The sequence below is a fragment of the Mauremys mutica genome, chromosome 7 (assembly GCF_020497125.1).
Source record: "Mauremys mutica isolate MM-2020 ecotype Southern chromosome 7, ASM2049712v1, whole genome shotgun sequence".
In the NCBI taxonomy this organism is placed as follows: Eukaryota; Metazoa; Chordata; order Testudines; family Geoemydidae; genus Mauremys; species Mauremys mutica.
In genome coordinates, this window is record NC_059078.1 from 42,255,038 (window position 1) to 42,270,111 (window position 15,074).

The 15,074-nt window shown below is 38.3% G+C and overlaps 1 protein-coding gene across 2 annotated transcripts in view; it reads left to right on the forward strand.

The window, feature by feature from the left end:
* LOC123374725 (centromere protein P) overlaps positions 1 to 15,074 on the forward strand; it is a 339,668-nt gene that overhangs the window by 44,656 nt on the left and 279,938 nt on the right. For both annotated transcript variants that reach the window (XM_045024949.1, XM_045024950.1), the window contains exon 6: positions 7,313 to 7,409. In XM_045024949.1, the coding sequence (XP_044880884.1) occupies positions 7,313 to 7,409 (97 nt within the window). The remainder of the gene's footprint in view (positions 1 to 7,312; positions 7,410 to 15,074) is intronic.

Here is a 15,074-nt window from a genome sequence, read left to right on the forward strand (position 1 = left end):
GCTGATTCTTATCACAAACTTATTTATGGTTGTTTGTGGATGATGGAGATTTTTTTTCCTTTTTGGTACAGGTGATATAGTGTGGCTATGTGACATACATGATCTGACTGTGAAACACTATCATTGGCAGATAACGCTGAAACTATAGAAGATGATGGTGATCTTGAAGGTAGATAGTCTTCAGAATCCTGTAGGTTAAGGATGGATTCTCCTAAATAAAATAAGTCAGTGCAGTTATTTACTTATTACCATACTGCTCATTTAGTATTACTCATTGCATTCACTGACACCCAGTAGTACTTTAAAGGTGAAATTGTAAAAGGAAGATCTGGCTATTAATTTTTTATCACAACTGCATCTAAAATGAAGTACTATAGAATAACTATATTTTTTGCTCAATCATGAAAATTCAAGAATAGTGCAGAAGGAAGAAAGGCGCTCTTTAAGAAAGCAGTATGAAATAAAAAAGTTTACCAACTTGAAGATCCTGCATGTTCAGACATGTTCCTTTCATCTTCTTCAACGCAGCTTCCTCCTGAGAAGGAACACTTCTCATTATGTTGTTTCATTCGGTCAACCAGGCCTTGCATTTCTTTGTTGCACTGTTTGCATTTTACATGCATGCCTGTCTTACCCACAGGTAGAGGCACTTCATTAAAATATTCCCAAACTGGGTCTCTTTTATGCTGCCATTATAGGTTTTCCCTTCTAGTGAGAGAATGGTATGGTAGATCTCAAATCAATGAAGGCTACACTCAGAAAGACCTCAAGACTTCTGGAATATGCTGCTCAAACAGTGTCACTTTTTTGTTTCTACAGCCTGTCCCTCCCTTCTCACATTTATCTCCAGACTTCTTCTTCTTGTCCACATCTAGTCCGCCCCCAACAATCTTCTGTTCATTGAAGATTTTGAAACTTTGCACTTTTAGAGAGAGGTAAGGGATTGACTCTGTGTACACAAATTTGCAGAGGGATAATAGATCTGTTATTTCTCACCTCTCGCTATATATTTATTTAATTATTTAAAAACATTTTTGCTGTTAACAGGCATGTTCTCTCTGGAGCCACAAATCCATAGTTTGAGAACTGCAAAACTAAGCATGTCTGATGGTATCTTCTAGACTGAGCATTGAATCTCATTGGGTAGATAGAAAGATTAGTGTAAATAATCTATAGAGAAGCCCCTGGAGCCCCATAAAATTCAGTTCCTAATCCATGAACAGGGCCGACTCCAGCCACCAGCATAGGAAGCAGGTGCTTGGGGCAGCCAATGGAAAGGGGCGGCAAGTCCCTCAATCCCTTTCGGAGCGAAGGACCTACCGCTGAAGAAAGAAGCGGCTTTATCTTTTTTTTTCTTTCGCTTCGCCACTTGTGGTGGCAAAGAAGCTGGAGCCAGCCCTGTCCATGAACTATTGGAACTCATTTACAAAACTTTTCTTAAACATTACATGAATATATTCTCATAGTATAGAATTAGAATTTATAATCCTATTCCATGACTGGCATGCCCTTCATGCGATCTGCATTCTTTTATTAAGATATGTTATAGCTCAAAGCTATCTTTAGATAGATTTTTTCCTCAAAAAGCATTTTATCAAAAAAATCCAATTTAAATAATTTTTTAATATTGATTTTTATCCACAGTGGTATCACATATGTATTAACTACATATGCTAAACAATCCATTCCACCTCAGCCATGATGCTGAGAATGTTTCCCAGACCTGAAGAAGAGCTCTGTGTAAGCTCAAAAGCAGGGGCTCTCAAACTTTTTTTACTGGTGACCCCTTTTGGAGGCAAAGCGGGATTTGGGGTGGAGGTTGACAGTTCGCGACCCCCCATTTAATAACCTCCTGACCCCCAGTTTGAGAACCCCTGCTCAAAAACTTGTCTCTCTCACCAACAGATGTTGGTTCAATACAAGATATTACCTCTCCTACTTTGTTTCTTTAATATTGTGGGACTGACAAGACGAACAACACTACATACAGCTTATAATGTAGGTGGGCTTGGCAGAATTAGATTTTTTAAAAATAATTTCAATGGATAATATCAATGTTTATTTTTAAGCAGTTTGTTCTAGATTTTTTTCAATTTAAATGTTTGCCGTTTTGCAAAATTACAAGGGGCAGACAGTAGGTGGTCATTATGCAATGACAGTAGATCTTGTGATTCAAAAAGTTACATCACATGCCAAAATTTACGAAATAAGTATCCTTATACTCTAAGTCTTTGAGCAGCGTTTTTCTTACTTTGCTGATTTATAAATCTGTATTATCTATGGAAATATATTTTCATTTGTTTGTGGGCGTGTAGTTAAATCAACGTTTACTAAGATTTACCCATAAAAATCAAATCCTTTCAAGCCTAAATATGTTAGTCAGAATCAAGATACATTTAGATCTGCATATAATAACTGAGATATATATTTTAAAAAAGTTCAGGGTTTCATGTCAACAGATGTTTAAGCCAGACTGGAAACATGATGAGCATCTTGTAATCTATCACTGTGTTCCATTGTCAAAAATTTTTACCTAGCTTGTGCTTACTGCTAATAGAAGATTGCAGGCCTTGCAGCAAAATATTATATAATCTCATTTGGCTGTTTTACACCTATTGTTCTCAGTGGGATTAATTCTGTCTGAAAGAAATTCTAGTTAAAGTTGAAAGATACAGGAAATTTAAGAGAACCCCAAGCAGCGGTACATGTTGTCACTCTCCCCTCCCTTACTCCCTCTGTGAAAGCAACTGCAGACAATCATTTTATGCCTTTTTGCCTGGGTTACCCATGCAGACGTCATAGCACAGCAAGCATGGAGCCCGCTCAGCTCACTGCTGCTGTTGCGAGCATTGTAAACACTTTGCGCGTTATACTGCTTTATGTGCAGAACCTGGCTAAGGGATGGCAGCATGAGGACCATTGTGATGAGGACATGGACACAGACGTTCCCGAAAGCATGGGCTCTGGCAATTGGACCATCATGGCGGCAGTGGGGCTGGTTGATACAGTGGAACGCCGATTCTGGGCCCGGCAAACAAGCACAGACTGGTGGGACCACATAGTGTTGCAGGTATGGGATGATTCCCAGTGGCTGTGAAAGTTTCGCATGCGTAAGACCACTTTCCTGGAACTCTGTGAGTAGCTTTCCTCCGCCCTGAAGCGCAGGAATATGAAGATGAGAGCTGCCCCGACTGTTGAGAAGCGAGTGGCGATAGCACTGTGGAAGCTTGCAACGCCTGACTGCTACTGGTCAATCGGGAATCAATTTGGAGTGGGCAAATCTACTGTCGGGACTGATGTGATTCAAGTAGCCAGTGCAATCACTGACGTTCTGCTATCAAGGGTAGTGACTCTGGGAAATGTGCAGGTCATAGTGGATGGCTTTGCTGCAATGGGGTTCCCTAACTGTGGTTAGGCGATAGATGGAACGCATATCCCAATCTTGGCACCGGATCACCTTGCCAACCAGTATGTAAACCGCAAGGGGTACTTCTCAACAGTGCTGCAAGCCCCGGTGGATCACAAGGGATGTTTCACCGACATCAATGTAGAGAGGCCAAGAAAAGTGCATGACACTCGCATCTTTAGGAACTCCAGACTGTTTGAGCAGCTGCAAAAAGGGATTTACTTCCCAGACCAGAAAATTACTGTTGGGTATGTTGCAATGCCAATAGTTATCCTTGGAGAGCCAGCCTACCCCTTGCTCCCATGGCTCATGAAGCCATACACAGGCAGTCTGGACAGTAGTAAGGAGCAGTTCAACTATAGGCTGAGCAAGTGCAGAATGGTGGTAGAATGTGCCTTTGGACGTTTAATAGCTCGCAGGTGCTGTTTGGTGATTAGATTAGACCTCAGCGCAACCAATATTCCCATTGTTATTACTGCTTTCTGTGTGCTCCATAATATCTGTGAGAGTAGGGGAGAGATGTTTATGGCTGGGTGGGAGGTTGAGGCAAATTGCTTGGCTGCCAATTTTTAACAGCCAGACACCAAGGCGATTAGAAGAGCACAGGTAGATGTGCTGCGCATCGGAGAGGCTTTGAAAACCAGTTTCATGACTGGCCAGGCTACGGTTTGACACTTGTGTGTGTTTCTCCTTGATGCAAACCCGCCCCTTTTGTTGATTTTAACTCCCTATAAGCCAACTGTTTGATTGACAACCTTCTGTTGGTTGGGCCATCATCTGGAGTGCAGTGGCTGGGTGACCGGAGCCTTCCCCCACTGCGTTCTTGGGTGTCTGGGTGAGGAGGATATGGAACTTGGGGAGGAGGGCAGGCAGTTGTACAGTGGATGCAGCAGTGGTCTGTGCTCTTGTTGGTTTTCCTGCAACTCCACCACACGCCTGAGCATGTCCGTTTGCTTCCCCATTAGCCTCAGCTTTGCATCCTGCCTCTTCTCATTGCGCTCACTTAATGCTTTCTTTGACTCTGCCACTGAATGCCTCAATGCATTCAGCTGTGCCCTATCAGTGCGGGAAGACTGCATGAGCTCGGAAAGCATGTCATCACGAGTGTGTGTTTTTTCGCCTTCTAATCTGCGATAACCTCAGGGACGGAGATGGTAGGGGGAGCATAGAAACATTTGCATCTGTGGAGGAATAAAAAGGGAGAGTAAAATTTAAGATGATACATTTCTGAGAACAAAAGAGAGATTCTTTCACAGTGAATCAAGCAATTCACAGCCGACAGCACATGTGCTTTAGGTACAAGGTCGCATTTTTCCTTTTATTTTGAGTGCCTACCGGTATGGTGACACACCACACATGGCTGGGCAACAGAACTTGGTTTCCAGGCAGCCACGGTAAGCCAACGGGTATGCCGGTTTGGCTTCCAACGCCTTGATAAAATGTGGGAATGTTTTTAAACTGCAGCGCCCTCCTTTCCCATAGCAAGCAATTGTGGTTGGGTTTGCCATTTAAAAGGAGTGGCTGTGGTTTTCGGGTGAATGTGCGGCATACACCTCCCTCCACCCCTCCGCATGGCTATTTGGGATGATCCCTTCACCCTCCTCAGGGATGATCCCTTTTAGCCAAGCGCAAACAGCCCAGCGTAAACGGGGTCCTTTTACTGTTCCCTTACAAAAATTTCCCTATTTCAGCCAGGTGACCATGAATGATATTACTGTCCTGAAGCTAACATAGAAAGATATAGACCAGATATTGCTTGAATACAGTGAAAACCCAGGACCATTCGCTCCCATGCTTTGTGCTGCAGTGATTCCAGACTATTTGCTAATGGCTTGGCTTGGTAAAGTGTCCTACCATGGAGGATGAAATAAGGCAGCCTTCCCTAAAAACCTTCTGCAAAGGCTTTCAGAGTACCTCCAGGAGAGCTTCATGGAGATGTCCCTGGAGGATTCCCACTCCATCCCCAGACAAGTTAACAGACTTTTCCAGTAGCTGTACTGGCCACGAATGCATCCCAAGTCTTCAGGGCAAATCAAACATTAAACACTATTGCTTTTAAACCCTGTACTGTAGTTACAAATGTGCACTCGCCAGATGTGCATTCACCTATTTCCTTTAGGGCTATCCCAAGCTAAACATCTGGGGACTCCTGACTTATGCTTAGAAATCTTCATGCGTTAGAGTTCAAGCAGTATAGCGATGACATTCGTTCTGGTCAGGGATTTTTATTCCCTTCCCTGCAGCATTCAAACAAGTGTGGCACCTGTCTCCTCTGTGTATACGTGCACAGGCAGTCAGCAAAGTCTTAGTTCTTTGATGCTTTACAGTGGCTCATTTGATTTCAATAAGCCTTCTTGGGTGCAGGACAAACACTTAATACTAATTAATACGTCTTTCCTGTTTGAGTTATAGAGGTATATCAAATGTTTCCATTGTAAAACTTTATACCATGGGCTACAGATGTTATAGGTAAGATCAATACATGCAGCATTCTACAAGTATTTCATCAAATCTAAACACATTCTTATCAACTGAACATCTATTTTAACAATGCTAACACAGAGATATGCCAGACAGGTTTCCAGATATGCATTTGTCTGTGTTCAGTGAGGCCTGGGGCCTTGGCATGGGCTGACAACTGGTCTGCCAATGTCACACTGAGATATATATTCCATTGATGTTTTTTATGGAATTAAGAAATTTTGAGCAGTTTTATTAAAAACATAATTATAGATGTGAACTCAAAAGCCTAAAGTTCTGGGGGAAATGATTTAAACATTGGTTTCTTGAGGCTTTAATAAGGGATAGAACCTTGTCACTTTTTGTTTTTTCAGGCCAGCATAGTGCGGCCCTAATCGTGCTTGAGTGCTTTGTGCACTAGCATAATGTAAATTCTTAACAACAAAAATAGTGGGCTCAATCCTGTATTCATTTTGCATACAGAAGTTCCATTGATTTAACAGAATTATTTCATGTGAAGAAATACAGGCTCAGGCTAATATAACTATGCCAGAAATATAGGAACATCTCTTTTTTAAGTTAAAATGCATGTTTTGATTAATAGAATAGGTTGAGAACTTGATATTGATTGTGTCTCAAAGATGTAGTTGAGTTGTGCAAAGCCCAGTTAATAGTTGAGAAAATCATAGTAGTCTTGGGATTAAATATTGGTCCATATGGCTAGAAAGTAAGGTGTGGGGGGTGGTATTTTCTAAAAGTCTTGGAAAATACTGATGCTGAAAATAAATTGTTGCATTGATATCGCCATGACTAATGTCATGGTGTTGAAAATGACCTAATGACCCCTTGATTATTGCTCAGATATACTATAGTCATGAAGACTGTATTCTGGTGGTCCAAGAAAGTGAGAAGAGTCTCTGTTGTTATAAAGATGTTTGTGAGAGTATAGGAGGAGAGAGATCTTACTTGAATACTTAAAGCCCCTAACACTGGGTGCGGAGGGCAGGAGTCAGGGTTCAGAAATATGAATTCCAGTATATATTAAAATAAAAAATGACCATACCTAAAAGAGATGATGTAATGCTAAAACTATATACATTTCTTTCTTATTTGTTTTTATATCTTTCATTTTGGTAGTATGTTCCTTGAGTCCCATATTTTCTGTTTACATCTTATTAGCAGTAGTACTACAGAAATTTTAAAAACTAACATCTCTATCCTCCAGTGAGCACTGCAGAGATACCCATTGCCTTAAATTAGCTTGTATGTGGAGGGTTCTTCTATTATCCAACTTGTTGCAAGTTCTCGACTTAAGAAACAAATGTAATGAATTTAGCTATAAATTATTTTGCAGAAAAAACCCATGTCATATATACTCATCATAGATGCTTTTTACCAGAGCTGCCTGAAGTCACTGCATAGATTGTTCTTTTTTTTTTTCTACAGTGCCGAAGAACGAGGAAACCTTTTGCTATTTTTCAGAAGCCTTTCATCCTTTGCTGAGTGGTGTGAACATCGCAAATGCACCTTCAAACATTTCAAGGTAGTGTGTGACAAGACATTCTGTATATTTCATCCCTTATCATTCCTAAGTGTTGATATTAATAAGAGTTTTATTATGAAAGGGCAAATTGAACATAAGTATTACTCTCCATAGCACTTTTCAGAATAATAGAACAATTTTAATTTTGAGTAGAACTCACTTTTTAATTGTACTACTATTGAACTTGAAATTGGAGGAGAAAGAACATTATCCAAAGGTTTATAGACTTACTGGCTATTTTGTGTCCCATATGTACAAAAGACAAATTATTTATTAATGTGTTATTTAAGTTGATTTTGTCATAGCATTTTTCATATTCTTGTTCAGACAAATTGCAGTCTGATTAAATCAAGTGTAAATGCATCAGTGAAATGTAAAATACTGTGCTGACTGCGACCTTCATGTAAGTGGGTATTTCTCTGGCTAGTTGGAAGAAAAGGTGTGTTGCCCTTTTGCAGCAGGTGGGGACAAGGGGGAAAATGTATTAGGATGGACAAGAAGGTCAGGAAGCAGTTGGAGCCAGGTCCGGAGAAGGTCACTGGATTGCCTTTCCTGCTGACTGGAAGGGGTGGGGGTGGTATTTATATTCCGTGCAGCCATGGTAGACCCTCTTTACCAGGATCAGGATGCCAGCATGACTGTAAAAACATCAGTGAGATAGGAAATAATATATGTATCGGCTGTGTTTTTTGAAATGTAGGGCATCTGATGTTTTCAAGTGGTGAAAATAAGCCAGTCTTTTAGTAGGTAGTACAACTGAGATTTCTTTTCAGAATAACTAATGCAAAATAATATGTCAAAATAAAGCAACATTTGTAGGCTACGTCACATCTAAACACTGCTTCTCAGTGATGAGCAATAATTTGGATTTCAGCCTCTCAATCTTTTCATATCTCGGAAGACAACATTCACATTTGGAGCTGTTTTATATAGGCAGGGGAGCAATTGTCCCCTAATTTTAATTGGAGAATACAATTAACTTTAAACTATAGTGTTCTTCAGTTAGTTTACTTCTCGCCATTGTTTTGTATAATTTTTCATGTAAATAATAATTTGTTCCTTAGTGGTGTTTCTTTCATTCTTCTGTAGTTTTATTGGGAAGAACAGTGATTTAAGTTTTAAAAAAATAAATCAATTGGCAAAATATGTACTCAGCATACCATCTCAAAGTAATAACATTTATTATTCCCTGAAATTTTTATAAAAAAACATTAATTTCAAATGTTACTTCTTGTAGCCAAAAATTAAAAAAAAAAAGCCTTATTCAAGATGTGACTCTGCAGTAGTGGACCTTGTGTAAAAATGTCATGGGATTTACCCGTTCAAATCCATTAGAACTGTGATGGCATAAGATGTCATGCTACAGTTTTGCTGGTGGTGGTGATGGTTGGCTTTTTTTTTTTAACTAAAATGCATATTTTTTTAAAATAAAATGCATTATTAGGGATAAAGGTTTAACCAACCAACCATAAAATAAAGAAATAGACAAGAAAAAAAATTGAGTAACCTCTTCATACCAGATATGAACCTTTCATTGTAGTCCAGGAAAGAAGAAGATTCCAAAGATATAGCTACACAACTTGAGAACAGACGCAGGAACTTCCTCTTTTTTGACAGGATATTTTACATGCTTACAAATTGAAATGGTTGTTTATACACAATCTAACCCTGAAGCTGATATTCAAATGATCTATCTTCATTCTGTCGTTGCTCAAGAAAACTCCCATTACTCCTTGGTAAAGCTGGAAGATTTCAGCCCATGTGTAGTCTATTGAAAAAAACATAGTAAAAGCCAATGGAAAATTTAAGAAAAAATGCAATATTTGACTCAACTTTTCCTCATTTTTATGGATATTTTAAAATTTATTTTACATATTTGTATTGGGATGACATGGCTGTTGATATATGCATGATTACTAGCCTGGGAGGTGATGTTAAAATGTATCTTGAAAGTGGAATAAGCATATATATTGAGGCAAAAATCAGCTCAGCAAAGCAGTGGAATGATTGTGGATTCTGACAATGCTTACAGATTTTGTCAATTCTACTTTTATATGTTAATGCAGGATAAATTATGTTGTAGTCATGTTCACAGCTGAGAATTTAAGATATCAAAACATGGGTAGTTCTGTAGCAAAATATAAACCAATTTGTTTCTGTAATATTTTTTATTTTTCAGAGGTTTTAGACAATAAAAATATAGTATAAGTAATAGTAAAAACCAGAAAGTCACAACAGTAATTTCAAGGTCTGAGATCCTATAAATGCTGGTAAGTACTGTATTTGCAGATACATAATATTGTTGTAATAGCATAGTTATAGCATAGCTTGATAACTATTCAAATATCTGTCTGTAATGCCAGTGAAAAAGCAAACAGAAAAGAACTTATCTAAACAAAAACAACATATTCATTAAATGAAGAGATAGCAAATTAAGATTTATTAATGGAGAATTTCCCTTAGGAGGGCTTGTGTATGGTAAGGTTAACACTAGTTTGATATTATGTGGTTCAAGAGAGAGTAGGGGCTTAAATTCATTAAAAGGTCCAAGAATAGCTATGACTTTGCTATGAAAGAGGTGCCATTGAGCAGAATTGTGAAAGTGAACTGTGATCCTGTACAGTTTTCTTACAAGCCATGGAACTTTCATGGTAATACAATTTTACTTTATTTTTTTATCTGTAAGGTTTTAGTTGAAGTTTCTAACTGTTTAAAGGATGTTCTGCCATTGAATAAAGTTGTGTGATGGCTTTTAGGCCATGAGAATATTTTTTCTTGACTTAGAAAATAGCCTGAACCCTCTTAGAGGTATTTCTAATTGATTTTTCTTATTTTTTATTAGTGTTCATAAGTGTGCTAGGCATTTGAATGAACACACAGTGCTTTTCCCTTGTTTTTTTTATTTCAACATGCACAACTACAGTAGGCATATTCCAAGCTCGTTTAGCTAACTTATCAACATTTTTTCTTAGCCCCAAGATGACAAATAGATAACATAGTAAAAATTTTAAACTATAAAAATAATTATACACAAAGAACATTACTTGCCTTCTTAAATACTTCCCTAAATCAGTTTTACCACCTCTTTCTTATTACTTTCTTTCCTGAACAGTCATTTTCTCTGAATTAACCTCAGTTCAACCTAATCTGCTGTGTACCATTACTTTTTTGTACATTTAGCATAATTCTTTTACTCCTTTAATATCTTCTTTTATGATTACAGACACACACTTTTATATTACTGTTCTGTATTGTTCCTCCAGTACATTCATAGAGGTTTTTGCTCATGTGATACTCAACTCCTTTGCTTTTGTTGCTCTTTCTAACTCCTGTTAACAGGGTTATGAAGAAAGCTTTCAATCATTGACTTTCCTCCAAAAATCAACCTGACCTCAAAATTCTATCATTCAGTCTCTGAGTAATAGAATTAACTGATCACACATGGCTAAAATATGATCTAGCCTCCCTAGTTAACGATTTTATGTATCGTAAAGGCTGTTGGTATTATCATGGAAGTTCCGTGCTAGTATTCTTCCAGCTAGTGCAGAACCCTTCCTAGGTACGCTCCGAGGTACAGTGCAAGAGTGGCACTGCACATGCTAGCATGGTGGGCCATTTGCTCCTGGTGATGTTGTGGTAATTTTATCATGCTCAGATATCTTCTTTCCACCATGAAATACTCTACCCTTTTCTGTTTTCAGCTGTAATGTAACAATGGAGACAATCTGTAACCCAATTATTTTCTGATGTGTAGGGAGATTTCCTAACTGTGTCCTGGAGCAAGAATGTGGTGGGTAAAGATTAATATAATCTTTTATGATATGAAAAAGAAATCTTTCCCATCACTAACTGATCTAGCAACTGAGTGATCATGCCACCCTGAAGTGCTCTAATCCCAAGTATCACTGTACACACAGTTATTCCTGTTCCTTTTTGGGATCTTATACGAAGAAGCAGAAAGGAGGAGGGTAGGGGAAGACATGAGGGCATATGGATCATCGATGCTAGGAGCTGCAATGATGCTTTATTGGTCCATAGTTCATGTGTGTAAATTCCATGAAAGCAGCCATTAAGTGTGTAAACTCCATGAATATAGTAACTTTCTACAGTAAATGTCAGTCATTCCAAAATCCATTTTGAAGTTAAAAAGGGGGCAGGTTTGAAGATAATTACAACTTATTATGCAACTCTTTTAAAAACACTGGCAAAGTGAACTTCTCTCTTCCCATGTTTTGTAACAGTGTTTGAATAACGATAGAGCTGCATGTATTCTTATTTTAAGTTGATCATTTTTAAAGCTTAAAACTTAACATTTAAAGAGATACTGTCAACATGATGTATTTTAAAATTGACTTTTAAAAATTTCTGTTACCTGACAAAGCACCTTGCACAATGTAACTATTGCTTTTTTCCCCATCTTTTTCTGTTACACTTTTTCTGTTTTTTATTAAATGACTGTGCATGGAAATAATGAAACTGACTATTGACAAAGTGTTGTCAAATACAAAGAGAGCACAATTGTGTTTGTGTTTTGTTTTTGTTTTTTGTTAATTTGAAATTTTTTTAATGTTAAGTGTTATGATATAAATTGACTATGGCCTTTTACCCAAAAGATTTTTGAGCTGTTGAACATATTGTCATCTGAAAGTAAGATTTTTTTCCATTATGCCTAGAAAGACAGGAGAGACAATTTGTAGATACAAAAAAAGTATGCCTCATTTATGAAAAATCCAAAGTTCATATGGAAATGTTGGTCCTACAATTCCTCTTGGAGCCAGCTTTCAAAATAATTATTAATTTCCTTGTGAATTAACTCTTGTATTTTTCCAAAGCATACAGTTCTGTTTGAAAGAATATTTTCATTAAAGATTAGTTTTAAAATGGATAATTAAGAGAAACTAGTGAAACATGTAAGACAGACCTATTAAGCCAATTTCATCTCTGATATAAGTGCATTGACTTCAGTGGAGTTAGATCAGATTAATTTGACCCATTTTGTTCAAATGAATTAGCAGAATATGAAGAAATACTTTTTTTGACCAAAAATGTATTGTTCATTAAAAAGTTTTTGTAGTTTTCATAATTAGGCATATAGTTCATTAGAAGTCTAGTAGACATACATATTAAAAAATTGGGAAAAAATCTTTTAAAAAACCCTGACATTTCACTAAGATACTACCTCAGATCATAATCCTTTTGAAAGCCATTTTCACTTCTTAGTCCCTGAATATTACATGCAAAAGACTTTATTAATGAACATCTTGAATAATAAGGAACAGAAAAGATTTTCTTGCTTCAATTCTTGGAGTTTATGATGCAAAATATTAATGTTAACTAATAAGTAGTAAACATAACAAATTGAACACTTTATCCATCAGTATGACAAATGTAATGATTCTAAAGTTACTTTTCTTTCTATGAAAAAAATTACTAGAAGAGGATTAAGAAAAACATACTTTTTGGGGACCTTTTTTACTTTACCAAGCATGCTTAATGAGTATAGACCTGTTAAGAGACTAAGAGGACCACTTGTTCTTGACAACATTGTGATAATTTTACCAGACGTATAAGGAATGTTTTCTGAGATAGGAGAGACAGCAAGAGGTTCAAAGGTGTCACAAACAGTCAGCAGAAAAAATGATAATTTGACTGCTTAGGTATTTTTTTTGGCTTTATTATTAATGCACCTAGGGGCATGTGAGCAGTGGTTAAAATAGTACTGTTAGTACGGAAAATAAAAAAGGATACACCTACACTAAAAATAAAGATTGGTACAGTATTCACTTTACAGTAGACATCTTAATCTATGGGCCTGATACAGCATCACCATTTTGTCTGTTGTATTAGATTTTGTATGAATGTTATGACCAGATGACTTTGCACAGTATCACACTGAAGCCTTTTGTTACAGGTTCATATTTGGAAATAATGACAGTGTTGCTTATGGTGTGTTTTATTGTAGTATGAAGGACCACTTTGAAGATGAGATTTTTGTTTTGATGATTTGCTGGAGGGCAATAAAATATTAGTAACTGGGAGACATTAAAACAATGGTTTGGAGGGCAGTTTTTTATTTGTTTCAAACGTCTGATAAGGAATTTGGGACAGTCAGCTGGTTGGGTTGCCACAAGTAACCAGTTTGTTTTTAGTAAATGCCGCAAATATGTGACAGTCTCCGTACAAATATTTCCTTTGGGGTTTGAAGCAGTCACAGGTGGTTTTTGTTAGTTGCTCATTTATAGAACTTTCTCTTTTAAGAGCCATAATAATTTCGTATTACTAGACTGGAAGATCAAGCTTGTTTGAATTTTGTACACAAAAAATGTATAGTACATGGATGTTATGTAGTTGGTAGGACTGTATTTAAAACTGTTAAGTGATATATGAACTGATGATTGCAGTAAAATGTTAAACTGACACAAAATCCAATGAGAGTTATGTAGTCAGTGTCTGATTTTAAAGCAAGCAATCAGTAATTATCACAAGAAAGTACAGAGCAGTATACTTGGTTGGCTTCTCAGCGAGTTTATAGCGTGTGAATAAATTAATAACATAAATAGGCAGATGCAGTTGTTTTAAAGTGACACTGTCAAACATTACAGTTCCAAAATGTAACTTAACATAAGAATGTTGTAATCTCATAGAGATGGTCCTCCAGATTTTAAATATGTAAATTTTAAAGTATATAACTATCACTCCCACCTCTGAAAGAGGAATTACTTTAAGTAGAATTTTGATAAAAACAATGTCTTGTAAGCCCTTGTCTCTTAGATTTTAGTCACCAGTGTAGCTACGCCACTGTATCATCACTAGTACAGACTCACTGCGCCAGTCCAGTGCATCTACACGAGGGGTTTACACTGGTGACACTACATCAATGGCTAAAATCCTAACATAGGCAAGGCCATCTGCTGCTGGTACAGAGGATATACAATTTAAAGTAACAAGATCTGCTCTCAGCTATGCTGTCATACTGACATACATTATGTGACATCTCCTCACATAATGCTGTAGTTATGTTCCTGAAAAATGCAACTTTAAGTGAAACGATGTTAACGAATCCAATTTTCCCAGAAGATTTAATGTAAATGCGGGGTGTTAGGTTCCAAGGAAATTTTTGGGGGGCAGACAAAAGGCATTATATACTGTACAGTACTGTACTGTGGTGGGGAGGTGCCCCTGGCTTATCCCTGGGGCTCAGGGCTGGGGGTGCAGGGTCTGGGAGGGAGTTAGGGTGTGGGAGGGTGCTCAGGGTGGGGGTGTGGGGTCTGGAAGGGAGTTAAGGTGCGGGAGGGTGCTCAGGGTGGGGTGCCGGGTCTGGGAGGGAGTTAGGGTGCGGGAGGGCGCTCAGGGTCGCGGTGTGGGAGGAGGCTCAGGGCTGGGGCAGGCAGGAGGTGCAGAGCACTTACCTGGGGCAGCTCCTGTTTGGTGCAGGGGGTGTGCAGGTGGCTCTGCATAGCGCGGCGCTGCCCCCATAGCCACGATTCTGGGAGCTGCCTCCCCCCCCCCCCCCGGCAGGCAGGGCCACCCAGAATGCAGGGGCTTTAGGGGCTGCAGGGCCCTGGGCTAAGGGGGCCTTGGGACCCTGGCCTGCAGCTCTAAAGCCTCTTTTGGAATGTGGCCCTGCGAGCATAGGCCGGAGGACTCAGGAGGAGCAGGGGCAGC